We start from the raw sequence: 14,918 nt of genomic DNA, 5'->3' as shown, positions 1-14,918 counted from the left end.
TAACTACGTCGGTGAGCCAAAGCACTGTTCGGTGTTCTAATAAAGAACGCAAGGTGTGCCATTTTAAAGCATAAATCGAGGACCTTGCTGGAATCCTGAGAGTTTAAGGGTGAAAGAAAACATTACTGGGTCGCAATGCATCAAGCTGTTAGTACAGAGCATTTAAAGATGGTTTTAAAGGTTTGCCATTTGTGTAGGTTTTCCCAAGCCTTGCTTAGACACGTTAATAAACTGTGCCCGATATACATTGTATTACAGTGGTGACCCGCAGTGACACTGACAGCCCCGGCGTCACTCGGTCACGTGACCGCCACTTCCCGGTCTGTTTCATTCGGTAACTTTTAGTGCATTTAGTGCAAAAGGTAAGATTGTTAGTAAGTCGTCGCACATTTGAATAGTTATCGTTACATTTTATTAACAAACGTTTCGCTTTCGTTTTGAACGTCATTCGGCCGAGAAGTTTTTTGTTAGGTTGTAAAGATAGTTATAGACTGCTTAGGCTACAATATATTATTTAACATAAATGAGACAGTCGTGATATATTTCAGTCGGAAGCATTCAAACTGAATTTCTGTGCAAATGCTAAGTAATCAATGCTAACAATGGCTTTACTGCAAAAAAGACAAATTGCAAATTGACCTCGATCCTGCCTTTGCTGGTCATTAAAGTCAGTTAACCCTGCAGCAAAACTATGAGGCTTACCTTATATGCACATGGCAGACTGGGGTTTATTGGCCATAGGAGTTGGTTGGCACAGCAATAATTTCCAAGAGTGTAGAGAGAGCTTTCGCAAACATTATAAGATGTGTCCCAATGAACTGCATTTATTCATACTGATCAGAAGGCTGCACACTAAGGTGGTTATCACGTTGTGTTTCTTGTCAAAATAACAACATCGGCAACAAAATGACCTCATGGTGAAATGTCTCATTTTATATTTATCTGAGTGAGATGTTGAAAATAAATTTATTGTACCAAATACAGATGGGGATTAGCTATGTTTTGTGCTAAGATTCGAAGCCTGTGGTAAGTCGTGCAAGCTTGGTGTCATGAAGTGCATACAAAGCGTAGCTGAGCTTGGTTGGCACATAATGCACAGTGCATTTTAATAGTGCTTTTGTTTGATAATTAAAAACAGGTTGTTTATTTGAAAAATCATTTGGATGAAGAATGTAAGAAGATGACGTTTTAAAATGTTCAGTGGCAAAGTTTTTATTGTTTTATTACTGTTATTAGACAATGTTTAAATTTAGATATTTTGAGTGTTTTGCATTTTCAGAAGCATTATTTCACTGATATTGGATGTTTCGTTTTACATTTTCAGAAAGATTTCATGACATTGCTGTTTGGTTTTACTTTGGATTAAAGCTGAAGTTCTGGTTATTTTTGTATAATGATAGTTTTTTTTTTTTTTTTACAAAATTCATAGAATATTAATGAGCAACCCATAATGTGTGTCAGCCAACCCCATGTTTGGACTGTTTGGCACAAGTGAATGAATGAATGAACCATCATCAGTAACTGTTTTGTGTAATCTAATATGTCTGTTTTTTAGCTGCAGCCTTATAGCTTAATTGGCAGGTAGCTAGGTTATCATAATGTAATACATGTCTGAGATATACAGGGCTGAACAATGACCGTGCCAATCAGCCCCAGTCTCCCCTACCTTATTTCCGTCTGTGATCATTGTGTATGTATGTGTAATATGTCATCCTTATACGGTATTCACAATGTGCACAAAAATCTTCTCTGTCATCCAGCAGAATAATGCCATGTGCCTCTCTTTTCCGGATTTTACACCTAAGTCTCATGCTCATGACGACTTTTTCTGCATCTCGAGATGGGAAACGTCCAAATTTTGTTTTGATGATGGTAGATGACCTCGGCATTGGAGATTTGGGATGCTATGGGAACACAACTATAAGGTTTAAGATTTTTTCATTTTTGTATTTGGAGAGTAACCATGTTTTACCAAAATTCACTTTATTAATATTAATACAACTATATTATTATTATTATTAGCTGTTTCTGATTTTGAGTGCAGGACCCCTAACATTGACCGGCTGGCTCAGGAGGGGGTGAAGCTGACTCAGCACATCGCTGCCGCTCCCCTCTGCACCCCCAGCAGGGCAGCCTTCCTCACTGGTCGATACCCAGTGAGATCAGGTGAGGCAGGGGCAAGCATTTAACCTTTGCCATGGAATCCATTTTGGCTCATATTCATTACAGATTCAAATACAGATTGTGAAACAAAAACCTTCCTGATATCTCAGGAGAACATACCCTGATCCGCCCTGACCCACATGACCAAGCTGAGATTATAACCATAAGATCAAGGTGTGACACCATGGACCTTGGCTCCTGCTCTACTGTTGCTTCCTTGTTTATGAGAAATACACTAAATACACTGTTAGATATTAGTTGTACTAATTACTACTAGGGCAATTTATGTCAGTATACTCCCAAATAATCTTATATTAATAATACTGAAAATTGAAATACAGACGCTCCTCTACTTACGAACTTTCAACTTCTGAACTTTCAGACATACGAACGAAGAGGACTGTAAGTCCAAATTGTGTTCCTTGGGCTCCCGTTTCCTGTCCGCAACATCAATATTTTTTTCTGTGCCCCAATTCCGCCTAGTACGACTTCTGGCCGCTACTCCCGCTGTGCAGCAGTGTAGTGTGCAAACTCCCAGCATCCTACTTCTTAGTACTTGCATATACCATTAAAATGATGTTGAATAATGACTTACGCACATTTCAAGTTACGAACGGCCGTTCGGAACATATCTCATTCGTAAGTAGAGGAGCGTCTGTAAATCATTTACTATGACTTACTAAAAATAAGCATAGAGGCTTTTCCTTCAGTGGCGGATACCCTTTCCAGCACCCTTTGTCAGTCTCCGCTTGTCTCCTAGGTATGGCCAGCCATGGCAAACTGGGGGTCTACATTTTCTCTGCCACTTCTGGGGGTCTCCCCACCACGGAGGTCACCTTCGCCAAGCTCGCCCAGCAGCAAGGCTACTCCACAGCCCTCATAGGTACTGTGACTCCTGCTTTTCGATCTGGAAGATTTCAGATACAAAACCAGGTACCTTCTGCTGCTTGAAATTCACTGTGATCCTGCTCCCTTTTCAATCTAAGCTGAGTGGAATGCAGAGAGGGAATTGGTCTGCCTTTGCAGTCCTTGGTTTATTAGCTTATTAGGCATGTCCTGGGCTTGTATGGGAGCAGAGTAATGGGCTTCCGGCTCCACTGGGGACTTTTATTCTTTCTCATTCCTGCTGTGGGATTTTCATCTCACAGCCCTGTTCCTTTCCAGGCTGTGGATTCAGAGGGGTCTTAATGTCCCGTCTTCCTCCGTAGGCAAGTGGCACCTGGGGCTAAACTGCGAACACAACGCCGACTTGTGTCACCACCCGAACAGACATGGGTTCGATCATTTCTATGGCATCACCATGACCAACCTACGCGACTGCCAGCAGGGCCACGGAACCATCTTCGTCAACGTCTTCTCGCACATACCATTCCGAGGCCTGGGATTGGCCGTGGCCACGGTGCTCCTCGCATACTCCCTCGGGGTGAGAGTCGTCACGCGTAACGTTGTGCTGTGGGCGGCGGCACTCTTCGGCGTGCTCTTGGCGCTTTTTGCCGTCTTCGTCTTCACCTTCCCTTCATTTAACTGTTTGCTCATGAGAAACGGTGAAGTGGTCGAGCAGCCATTCAGGTCCGACGATCTCACTCTGCGGATGACCAGAGAAGCGGTACGCTTCTTACATAGGTGAGTTTCGTTTTTTCCCTCTTCTCCCGTGGAGATTTCAAAGCCTGTTTGGCTGAAATTCTTAAAAGAAATAGTTTTCATGTTGCTTTTCCCCGTGGTGAAACTTGGTCCGATAATAACCTGCCTGATTCTGTCAGTCTGACCCAAATGATGATCTCTCTTGCAGGAATGCTGATCAGCCTTTCCTGCTCTTCTTTTCCTTCATCCAAGTGCATACGGCTTTGTTTGCATCCAAACGCTTCAAAGGAAGAAGCCGGCACGGTCTCTATGGCGATGCCGTGGAAGAGGTTGACTGGAGTGTAGGTCTGTGCATCCACTGTCCTTTTATCATTTAGTGACACAACTGGCACTTTTATGCAGTATAACCTGATTTTTGGCATTTTAATAGCATGGTATTTTACTGGAGTCATTGTGGTGAGCTACACTCCTGCTCTTCATTTATAAAATGATAGGTAACCCTGAACTGCTGCAGCATCTAGTGGACTACAGATGGCACTGTTGAGTGTGGACTTTCCTGTATAGTATAGTTGGATATGTGTGAATGATCTAAGAAACCTTCACAGGAAGATGATGATGATGATTTTATAATTGCATGGTCATCTTCAGATAGTGGTTTAACTCTTAATGGATGTGAGATCGATCATTGTCATTTTATAACAACTGATGCATTTTCTGTTGGCATTTGTTTGTCATATAACTAGGAACATTCTTAGGTGCAAATCCCCTATAAATCCCTTTTTAATACAATCTAAGGAATTAACTAATGGCTGAATTAAAAAAAAAAAAACAGTCACTCTAGGTAATGCACTTGTAGTCATATCCACCCTGTTCTGCTTAACTTATGAGTATGACGAGTGGCCTCTATTTTCACTTGCCTTTCTTGATCTTAAGGGAAGATTGTGGAGACACTGGACTCCCTGAAGCTGAGCGAGAACACTCTTCTGTACCTGACCTCAGACCAGGGGGCTCACCTGGAGGAGATCTCCGTTAGGGGAGAGGTTCACCGGGGGTGGAATGGCATTTACAAAGGTACTTATTTAACTTACAGCTAGATTTACTGAGAACCAGCAAGGGACTCCTCCAAACACGCACACCGAGTGAGGGAGATTTTATTAATATTCACTTATATTAATCATTTCAAGAATTTCTTGGGGTTTCAGCTTGTAGTTTAAATAATGGCCTAATTTCATGGAAAGCTTAGGCAGACCTAAGGTCTGCTGGTTTCTACAAGCAGCAAATGTTGGCTCTAATAAGGACTACTGGGGGAAATGCAGTCTTACAGATTGGTTCTTGTGTGACAAAAGTATCTACAGAAAATTGCTGTTTATATGTGATACTGTGTTACCATGCACCAGACCACTGGTATCGTAACAGATAACAGCTTCTAACGGAGCTGTAAGTTGCATTACACATATTTAAAATTTGAGCCATGTTAAATTAAGAAAAGAAAAAAAAACAAGCGTTGACCAGTGTTAAAAGGGGAGTATAAAGCAGGGGTGTAGTTAAAGATGAATGGATGGGAGGCTCAGTTTTTACTGGGGGGGGGGGGGGGGGGGGATGGCAAACTTGTATATAATATTAAAAGGTATTCATGACTTAAGCCAATAAAAACACAATTAAATAGACCTAACGATGGCCCTGGTGTAAAGTATGGAGTATTAAATACTGTATGCATTGTTTACTGAATGTGTTGATAACAACGTGGCACTGCATTCATAGTATAGTGCATATCAATATCCAAATAGTATACATGTATATATTAGGTATGCAGTGTTTGGAAAATGAAGACAAATGCATAACACTTGTGATTTGTTCACAGCAGGAAAATCGACCAATTGGGAAGGGGGGATTAGGGTTCCCAGCATCCTGCGCTGGAGTGGCTTCCTACCCTCAAACAAGACCATAGACGAGCCCACTAGCAACATGGATGTGTTTCCTACCGTGGTGAAACTGGCAGGAGCGAGCCTGCCTCAAGACAGGTTACTATTGATATATACTGCCAGACTGATGACTCACTCAGCTAGTGAGATTACATAACTTCAGGAGCACGGCTGGCGCAGTCTTTTTCTGTGATTGCAGCCATTTTTGTTTGATATCCTTGGCACTCATCCTTGACCCTTCTTCACCAAGCCCCTCTGGGCACGACATAATCATTTTCCCATTTGAGCTAATCACCCTGGACTGCAATCAGCATCATGGGATTCTCCAGTAACCCAAATGAAAGTCTGGTCTTTGAAAGCCACACTGTTATCCTGCGATGTCAGTCGCCCACTTTCTGTTAATTGCTATTAGTTGAAGCACGGTGTTGATAAGCGCACCGCTAATCTCGCCCGTGATCTGTTATCACCTGTGCACATTCATGCTCTCTCTCTGGCTCTGTCTGCATTTAGGCACATCGACGGTCGAGATCTCATGCCACTCTTACTGGGGGAGGTACAGAGATCCGAACACGAGTTCCTCTTCCATTACTGCAACGCCTTCCTGAACGCCGTGAGATGGCGCCCACTCACCGGTGGGTCTAATTTCATTCAACTAAAATCTCAAAATCCGTCTACCACGTACTCCATAGTTTTCACAAATTTCAGTAAGCAGCTTAAATCTTACATTCAAATGCACCTTGTCCCAACAACCAATGTATTATGGCAAACATGCTGAGAAGCTTAATCTAAAACCGTGTCTTGTCTGGGTAGTAAAGTTAAACACCACTATCCCTTTCTCAGGTAAATCTGTCTGGAAAGCTTTTTTCTTCACCCCTAATTTCTATCCTGAAGACTCCACCACTTGCTTCCACACGCACGCCTGCTTTTGCACGGAAAACTATGTGACGTATCACGACCCCCCCTTGCTCTATGACCTCTCTGTGGACCCTTCCGAGAGCACACCCCTGAGCCCGGAGACGGAGCCGCTCTTCCACAACGTCCTTGGGACAATCCAGGAAGCGGTGACCCTCCACGCCCGGAGCCTGACCCGTGCCGCTGACCAGCTATCTCCAGCCAACCTGGTGTGGAAACCCTGGCTGCAGCCTTGCTGTTCCTCTCTCTTCCAGCTCTGCCACTGTGACAGAGACCAACACTAGAGGCAGCACTTGGCCAGTGCACTGATTTCATTCCAAAAATGCCCCATGAATCGCAGACACACAGAGGACTCGTCGGTCAGGAAAAGAATTCTGTCTCCTGCCACGTAACATACGCTGCTAAGTCTGAAATCCCCAATGTTTTCATGCTCTGGGATGCATCGAGATTAATGTTCATACAACCATCTCTCTTAATGAGAGGCATTTAATTGGTAACCAACCAGTATTGTGATTTTTCATTCATGTGTCAGCTGTAGGTATGTAAAGACCTGGATTAAGGGACAGACATCTGAATGGATAACCATGAGACTGTTATGCACTGTTTTTAAGTTCATAACAAGAAAGAAGTTAATCGTGCACTGTTTCACTGAAAAATGTCTGTATTTACAGAAGACTTCTCCACAGGCTCCACAAGGACAGATTGTGTCTCAATAATGTGTGAGACAGCAGGAAGGACTTATTTGCATTTTAATTGTACGGACTGATTGCCATTCAGGGTCTCAGAGGTTCATTGATAAGTACATTAACGAGCTGGGCGCAATCCTGGGAACTGCGCTGAGAAAGCCACAGACGTCTTGATAAATCTGACCCAGCGTATCCAAAGGCTGGCTACCATGCTAATTGTTTTGTCTGAAGCTGTGTCCGCCTGGCCTGATTGGCGTTATTTGATTACCGGAGAGCACCATGGCCACCCGGAGCCTTTGGCAGCCTCACTGAATTAGTCATTAACATGTTGGCGCAGAGGTAGTTTGTCCAGGCAGATCCCCGAATTTAAAAGGGTCCCTTATCCAGCCATTTGGCAGTGAAACTGCATGATGTGAGGAGTCCAGACATTCATAAGAGACCCTTGTTTATTCCGCACTTTTGTTACCGGTGCACATTTATTAAAAAATGACTTTGGCTACCCATTAATAATTTTGTGTTGTTTTACTTTTTTTAGTTTGTTGCAGCTGTCAGCCCAGCCATCTGTGTTGGTTTTTGCCTTTGATCTTTGTTGAGATGCAACATTGAAATGTGTCTGCATCATATTGACACCAAAAACAAAAAAATAATCACGGACATTTCAACGGCAGAAAATTTCCCAATGCCAAAGCGCTGATTGCACAGTTTGAACAAATGCTGTCAAATTAAAGGAAAGCGTTATCACTGCCAGAATCATGAGCATTTTGGTTCATCGGTGCTGGGTGCAATAAGAGCTGGACATTTACCTTCCTTGTGCCTTACCACTGGCTCTCGTTTGGTTTGTGTTAAGCCAGCTAGGAGACAGTGGCAGAGAGACAGAACTTCCTTGCAGATCTGCATGCCTGGTGCTGCCGGTGTGTGGGACGGTTATATCCCCTGCCCGGGGTGAACCTGCACGAGGTGAACCTGTTCACACATACATTTATTGTGTATTTTTTTTAAAAAAACATGCATATTTCATGCAAGTACTACAGGGCTAAAACTGTAAAATTGACATTTTAAGAACCATGAAAACCCAATGAAGTCATAGCTTTATGTATTTAAATATGCAGTAAAAGGGAGAACTTGATTTTAACCCATTATGTAAAGTGACCTATACACACTACAATAGACATATACTCATTTAAAAGTTGAACTGAATGCCATTTGCCCTTTGATACCACATACATGACCACTACTGAAAATATATATAATTTCTTTAATCATTTAAGGGTAAAGTAATGCTACAAATTTTTTATTTTTTTTTTAATTTTAACCTTTTCATGAAATCATGAAATGTACTCTGCTACAAGTGGAGCTAATTAATAGGTAGGACAGAAAAAAATGCAAGGGACATAGAGGCTTGAGCCGTTAAATTCAGCTTAAATCTGCCGATATTTCAAAGGATTTTGTTCTATGTGCGTAATTTAATCTCGGGGCCATGGCAACCCTTGTAATGGCAGAACAAGCCACAATTAGGCTCTGATTGTAACTGATGTAGCTATATCATTCAGAGTTCTATAGCACGGGAGAGTGCTTTAAAAAGCTAGTTAGTCAATAATGGAATAAGAAGGAATTGATACTAAATTGCACAAATTGAAATAAATGCTACCAGCCGAACAATCCAACGGCAAGGATTTAAAGACTTCAAAAACCAAGTTCTGGAAGCTCCACTTAAGTCAGTGAAATCCTGGTTTGTTGCAACAGACACACTTTCCCCTTTCTCTTTTATCATGTCACCGCTTTGTGAGAATCCGTGAAGCCAAATCCTTTTCACATCTGAGCCCTGCCTCACGGATGTGCCTCCTTCATGTGGAGGCTTCTGGTCTTAGAAGAATGACCACAATGCAGAACAGATTTTCTGCTAGCAGAGAGCAGACACCTGCTATGGGAACAACGAGAAGCTCAATCGTAACTGTCAACCATAAACCATCAAAGGTTGATTCAGCTCCATTGCTCATCGAGCTACATATGATAGCAGTATACTGTACATGTCATCAGTCCGTTCTTTTTCTAATTGCTAATCCCAGTCAGGGTCGTGGGTTGAATGCTTCAGGTAGCACAAGTGAAACTTCAGTTTACACAGCAGCATTCATTCTCTTTTATTCAATGTAAACTGAAAAGAAATTAAATACTGGAAGTGCTACATGGTTGCTGTACAACCCCCAACTGATCATACAGCCAGAGATTTTACATTCACTCATCAAAAACAGTCTCAGACCTTAATCTTACTTCATTCCCCAGATCTTGACACTTCTGTTAATGCGTGACCAACTTCTATACAGGTTTCCACCGCTATCCAAAAGCAGACCGTTGCTATGAAACCTTTCATAAGCCAAAATAAAGCGTAGAAGCAACTGCTATTATTTTAACAAGAAATAATAAATAACATGCCCAGACCCAAAAAATAACTTACCATCATACCAAATAACACGCAATACCTAAAACAATGCTAACATATAGTAAAAGCAGGAACGATATGATAAATTAAAGTAGAAATTATCTATGTATTTTAGGACACATCTTGCTATCAGATGCACAAAATAAAGCAAGATAACACACCCATGATCACAGCTACGGCGGCCTGATTTTGAGATCCTGAGTGTAGTTCTTGGGGAAGGAGCTTGGTGGCGTCCCCTTTGCTGCTTGGGTTGCACACGGCCTCCTATCGTTTTTGGATTTCTTTCGGTTAGCAAAAACAGGTCTTTCGTAAAAGTGGCACACAGTGAACTTCTGAAAGGCAGGGGATACCTCTAATCTAGGGGTGGGCAATCTTATCTGCAAAGGGCCGGTGTGTATCCAGGTTTTTGGGATAACCTGTAGGTCATCTGTTCAAACCCAGGTGTGAGGACTCTTCAGCCAATCAGTCCTCTAATTAGTAATCTAATTAGGGAGCTGTAGTGAAAACCCAGCGGCCCTTTGTGGATAAGATTGGCCATCCCTGCTCTAATCTATAAATCAGCTAATCCATCCACTTCTCTCTTCTTAAAAACTGTAATGCATCTTCATAACCACTTCGGTTAATTTCTTTCATTATGTTATGTGCTGGTGGAAATAAAGCTTGATTCAGTCTTGTGAGGTTATCAATAGAAACCTGGTGAAAATGAAATTGCGATTAAAAAACAAAAATAAGCAAACAGATAAATATATGTAGTATAACATTAATTGAATAAAATTCATGGTATCTGTAGGGGTTTGGACAGTTGAGAAGACTTTGTTTAAATTTGAAAGACCCACCAGGACATCCATTTTGGCAAGGCTGATGTGGAGATTTGAGAGCCCACTGTGTTTGGGGCAGATGTCCTGTAGACCACTAAATGGGGAGATGGTGACTGTGCGACCTTCAGCCATAACCGGGAGACAGTTTGTGAACCCACCATCGATCCATTTCTAAGAGCGAAACAAAGTATTAAGCAGATTGAATATTCAAATCAAATTTTTAAGGTGAGAAGGGATTATTTCAAAGGGTTGGACACTGCTTGAAATGTCAGCTAGAACAAATCAATGTACAGCACGGAGATATAGACAATGCATTGCGTAACTGAAATCATGTCAAAAATATCTAATAATCTATATAACATGAAAATAAAAATTTTAATTAAACAATGACTCTCTCTCAACATAAGAGTGCCATAAATAAAAGAGGCAATACCTGTAAAAATTCATCTTTCAGAGTCGCTTTAATGGCTTTGAAGTGCAGCTGCACAAATTTACTTTCCAAAGCCATCCAACACCCCATAAAGTGCATTTAATGGAAAACTTGAGAGTAAATGAGACTTTAAGCAGTTAAACACCTCAAACAACTAAATAAGTGAAGACTAATGCTGACAGATAACACTGTTCATTTAACACGCTGTGTGAAGCTTGACTCCATTCCCCACCCTCTGACACACAGCCATTTCTGGATAGCAATGCGACTCATTTACGTGACCCTCACCAGCAGCTAAATATCTGTGGGCATCCATCATGGTGAGGTTGACGCACAAGCTGTGGACAACAAGTTTATTGGAGACAGGTTTATTAGAGCTCTGTCAAAGACAAGGCCAGGGGGCTATACATTAATCCCACAACACAATGTCCATCCCTCATCAAGCCTTCTTATGAGAAACGGTTCTGATTAGGGCTGTCCACGACGTACACTTCCACATGGCGTGCATGTTACTCCAGAACAACTGTACTGAAACGAGCCTCCAAAAAGGCTTGCAGAGAGACGTTTTATCCTTTTTAATTTTATTAAAATGGATTCATTACCTCTCCTTGGTACTCAACTGCCTTCACTCCGGCATACAGAGGCACAAAACAACTGGCAAGTAGGACCTTCAAATTCATCAAGAAAAGAAATAAATGCTTATCTATGACTGCCCCCAACAACAATGCAAACAAATAAACAGGAGAACTGGGGATCAAACCACTAAATATTAAAGGTATAACATTTTATATTGGAATTCAGGGAGTGCATTTACTGATTAAAGTAACGAAGGCAATTGTCTTTTGTTTAGTAAGAAACAATCTATCTTACAGACTTGTACATTAGATGGAGGCACTAAAATTCAACTAACCTCCGTTGACTGATTAATCTGAATTTCTGACAGCAGGTACTCAAACAGCAAATGTTCAATTAATGGAGACTATTACTATCATGGACAGAATATAAAGTTTGTGAGAACAGGATACCTTGATGAGGTTCTCCCTCGAGGCAAAACGAGACACCATGCAATTTTCTCCGGACCTGGAGTGTGTTATTGAAATGTAGAGACGATCAGCAGCAATCTCATGGGCATTGGGAGGAAGGATGTTCTCCAAACCCTTCCTGAAACGACAAGAGATGCTAACTTTAAAGGTCTAATTAGCAGCCATCTCTCTGTACCATGGGATTGTGCTCTGTGGATGCAGTTTCTGTATAGCACCATACCCTGATGCATTATGAAACAGCTGGCATTTACTGGGCAAACTGAGCAAAACTCCCTTTATAATGTATGCAGGTTTGGTGTTTCCCTGTTAGGGTCACTAGTTCTTCCCTACTGGAATAGAGAAAATGTATTTGCTGTATGGCTAGCAGTGTAAAAGTCAAGACAAACCACTATCACTGATGACAGGCTGGAAGGACCTCCAGGCTGATTTCAATTGTGGGTAAACGTTACTAATGCTACAGTATGTTCACATTTTTAGCGCTGATAAAATTTCATAAAACAACTTTCATTAATCAAAAACAGCTAAAACAAAACACAGCTATCATTGGAGACAGCAGTGCAGAAGGCACTGATTCCACTTCACATCCCTGGTAGGAGTATGTGGCAGCTGCTGATATAAACTCCGAGAGCAGGAACACACTGGTAACTAGTAGTGTATTGAACTCCGCTTACCAGAGTCATCCTATAACAGGGCTCTTCAAATCTGGATCTCAATTCCAAACCCAGTCCTTGTTTTCAATTCTCCTGGGTACTTAGTTTAATAATTACTGATTCTGATTGGCCAGAAGCTTTACACCTGGCTCACAGGTAAAGGAAGGCTGGAAAATCAGCAGTACTCAGCCCTTGAGGACCGTGATTTGAATAGCCCTGTCCTATAAGAACGAGAAAGCCCACATCTCATGATGTGCTGAGGCTACCTCATTCAAGATTCTCCTACTACAATTTTTATTGCATGCATGTTGAAATCCTTTGTAATAGCTATGTCATTCATTCATTAATTCATTTAGCAATGCAACTGCCCACATGGCAGACACAATCCAACCTCATTCCAGCATTTGAGAGATTCAGAATCTACCACCTCAACGTCAGCATGAAATCATATCCTGGAGTCAAGGCTCCAAACTTCTGCTTTCGGACCTCATCGGCAAACTCGTTTATGAAATCTTTGCTGACCTACTCGGCAAGAAAGAAACAACAATGAACAAAGAGAAAATTAATGACCCAAATGATCCATAAGGATTCAGCTGTTGGAAGCTAGAGCATGCAATTCTAAAATTTAGACTGAAGAGCATATCTCAAATGATAAAAGCAACAAGTTGCCACAGGTAACCTGGAGTAAACATAATTACTGTAGTAGTGTTGTAATTATGGGACCCAGCAAAAATAAAGACAGCTGAAAGTTGGCACTGTCTGTAAGCATACAATGAGATGTGACATCAATTAGCCAAATTATAGCCTTTATATAAGTCAGATTGACCAGTACAAGGCTGCAAAGTCCTGTTTTATCACTATGGATGAATACATCATCAACCTAAATATAATTTAAAGTATTTATAAATAAACTACACCATGTGGCATGATGTAACAGAATGTCTTATTCTAGACCGAAGGCCATAATTAGAGATCTCACACTCTGGCAACCAACCGGCAGGAGCAGAAATTCGCAGAAAACTTGACAGCTGAAACCTCCTGGTTTCTCTGCCACTCCTGACCTAAATTACCTCCAATTTGTTAGGGGCAGTGATCAGCAAAGCAGCCGTGAGAGACCCAGCAGAGGCACCGGTACAGGCTTTTACGCAGCTCAGCAGTTTACCCCCACGTTGGACCAAAGCTTCCACCACTCCCAGATGGTAAATCCCAAGGAACCCACAGGCTGCAAATGACAGGCTCAGCACTGCCATCCTCCACCCTCTGCAGAGGCAGTAGAAAAATTTTCACTACATTGAAAGGAGGTCACAAAATGTATATTTATTTCAGCTTGTACTGAAGTGTAGAATAATGTAAGGCAGCACCATTTTAAGCACTCAATGGACTATATGCAATAAGTGAAGTCAAATTCACAATTTAAGCACTGATATTCACCTACGAAAATCCAAAAACGTTAGGGGATGGGTAGCTAGCGGTTATCTAATCAGACAAACGCCAAGGAGATTAGTTAATAAGAGATTCACCATAACTCATGAGTTGTTTCTAGCTATTGAAAGATCAGGGGCTAAGTCATGTTAATTTACCTGGGATAACTAGCATAACAGTAAATTCGGCAGTACATCGCAAGTTAGTTGTTAGCGCAATAAAGTTGGCTTGGAATCAGATACACGGCTCTTCGTGTTTTAAGCAGCTTTACAAATGTGCAATGGACAAACTGAGGTGTGTTTTTCTCTTTTACAAAATGTACACGTTTGTATACTTATCGTAGAACTTTAAGTGCTGGGTCTTTTAGTGTAGGTGATAGGTAGAGCAGATTTCACCTAAATCTGGTGTGGAAATGGCCGTCTTAAAAGTCGGGCGACTCCGCCAAGGTCTCCGATTACAGTAGCGTTTGTACGGATAAACTGAAATGGAGAAAAACGTAGTATTAAGCCATTCCTAATTGCAAGGCGCATAAACTCCCACACATAGACGCGGAAGTGAATCCACCGTAGTGTCTAAGGTGTCAAAATAAAAGTCCCCCATGTTTGGATATTTCGTATGATAAGCAGTAAGAATAAATGATGTGTTAAATAATCATCAAATAAAAACGTAGCACGCCGCTTTCCCCCTGCATTTCATAAACATGTGCTTAAGCGAACTGACGTCACTAAAGTGCCCGTATAATAGCCTGGCATCAAGTCCAGGCTGCTCCCTAAATAATGTCCAATGTTGACTTGGACTCAATATCGGATAAGCAGTTAAAGGGCTGAACGCTGTTACTTAAAAAGGTATGTGTA

General features: G+C 41.6%; 2 protein-coding genes across 7 annotated transcripts; one reads left to right on the top strand and one right to left on the bottom strand.

Annotated features, from left to right (window-relative positions):
* Window positions 1-290: 290 nt before the first annotated feature.
* sts (steroid sulfatase (microsomal), isozyme S) lies at window positions 291-7,774 on the top strand. Of its 4 annotated transcripts, none has more exons than XM_023817487.2 (10): window positions 291-362; window positions 1,764-1,925; window positions 2,045-2,166; window positions 2,924-3,046; window positions 3,372-3,786; window positions 3,953-4,089; window positions 4,678-4,815; window positions 5,606-5,765; window positions 6,177-6,298; window positions 6,507-7,774. In XM_023817487.2, the coding sequence occupies exons 2-10, from the start codon at window positions 1,768-1,770 to the stop codon at window positions 6,860-6,862; spliced, it is 1,731 nt and encodes a 576-aa protein (XP_023673255.1). In that variant the 5' UTR covers window positions 291-362; window positions 1,764-1,767; the 3' UTR covers window positions 6,863-7,774. The 4 variants fall into 4 exon arrangements, with proteins under 4 accessions (XP_023673255.1, XP_023673257.1, XP_023673254.1 ...); XM_023817489.2 differs by having other exon boundaries at window positions 297-362; window positions 1,761-1,925; window positions 5,609-5,765; XM_023817486.2 differs by having other exon boundaries at window positions 297-362; window positions 1,761-1,925.
* Window positions 7,775-9,377: 1,603 nt separating this feature from the next.
* On the bottom strand, window positions 9,378-14,621 carry pnpla4 (patatin-like phospholipase domain containing 4). 3 transcript variants are annotated; one of them, XM_023817491.2, is made up of 7 exons: window positions 14,074-14,621; window positions 13,713-13,902; window positions 13,070-13,164; window positions 11,975-12,110; window positions 11,552-11,617; window positions 10,538-10,690; window positions 9,378-10,394 (listed from the first exon to the last, which is right to left on the bottom strand). In XM_023817491.2, the coding sequence occupies exons 2-7, from the start codon at window positions 13,890-13,892 to the stop codon at window positions 10,263-10,265; spliced, it is 762 nt and encodes a 253-aa protein (XP_023673259.1). In that variant the 5' UTR covers window positions 13,893-13,902; window positions 14,074-14,621; the 3' UTR covers window positions 9,378-10,262. The 3 variants fall into 3 exon arrangements, with proteins under 3 accessions (XP_023673259.1, XP_023673258.1, XP_023673260.1); XM_023817490.2 differs by having other exon boundaries at window positions 14,223-14,620; XM_023817492.2 differs by having other exon boundaries at window positions 14,460-14,619.
* Window positions 14,622-14,918: the final 297 nt, after the last annotated feature.

The sequence above is a fragment of the Paramormyrops kingsleyae genome, chromosome 1 (assembly GCF_048594095.1).
Source record: "Paramormyrops kingsleyae isolate MSU_618 chromosome 1, PKINGS_0.4, whole genome shotgun sequence".
Lineage (NCBI taxonomy): Eukaryota > Metazoa > Chordata > Actinopteri > Osteoglossiformes > Mormyridae > Paramormyrops > Paramormyrops kingsleyae.
Note: the sequence above shows the minus strand (reverse complement) of the source record. Positions and strands in the feature narration are given on the sequence as shown.

What these genes read in the sequence shown, in the direction of transcription:
- pnpla4 (XM_023817490.2), bottom strand. Translation starts at nt 14,260, where the DNA reads ATGTACTGCCGAATTTACTGTTATGCTAGTTATCCCAG. An exon ending in GATTTCATGCTGACGTTGAG is followed by an intron (nt 12,111 to 13,069) that starts GTGGTAGATTCT and finishes TTGTCGTTTCAG; the next exon opens with GAAGGGTTTGGAGAACATCC. An exon ending in TTGCCAAAATGGATGTCCTG is followed by an intron (nt 10,395 to 10,537) that starts GTGGGTCTTTCA and finishes CATTTTCACCAG; the next exon opens with GTTTCTATTGATAACCTCAC.
- sts (XM_023817487.2), top strand. Translation starts at nt 1,768, where the DNA reads ATGCCATGTGCCTCTCTTTTCCGGATTTTACACCTAAGTCTCATGCTC. An exon ending in AGAGGTTGACTGGAGTGTAG is followed by an intron (nt 4,090 to 4,677) that starts GTCTGTGCATCC and finishes CTTGATCTTAAG; the next exon opens with GGAAGATTGTGGAGACACTG. An exon ending in GAGATGGCGCCCACTCACCG is followed by an intron (nt 6,299 to 6,506) that starts GTGGGTCTAATT and finishes TCCCTTTCTCAG; the next exon opens with GTAAATCTGTCTGGAAAGCT.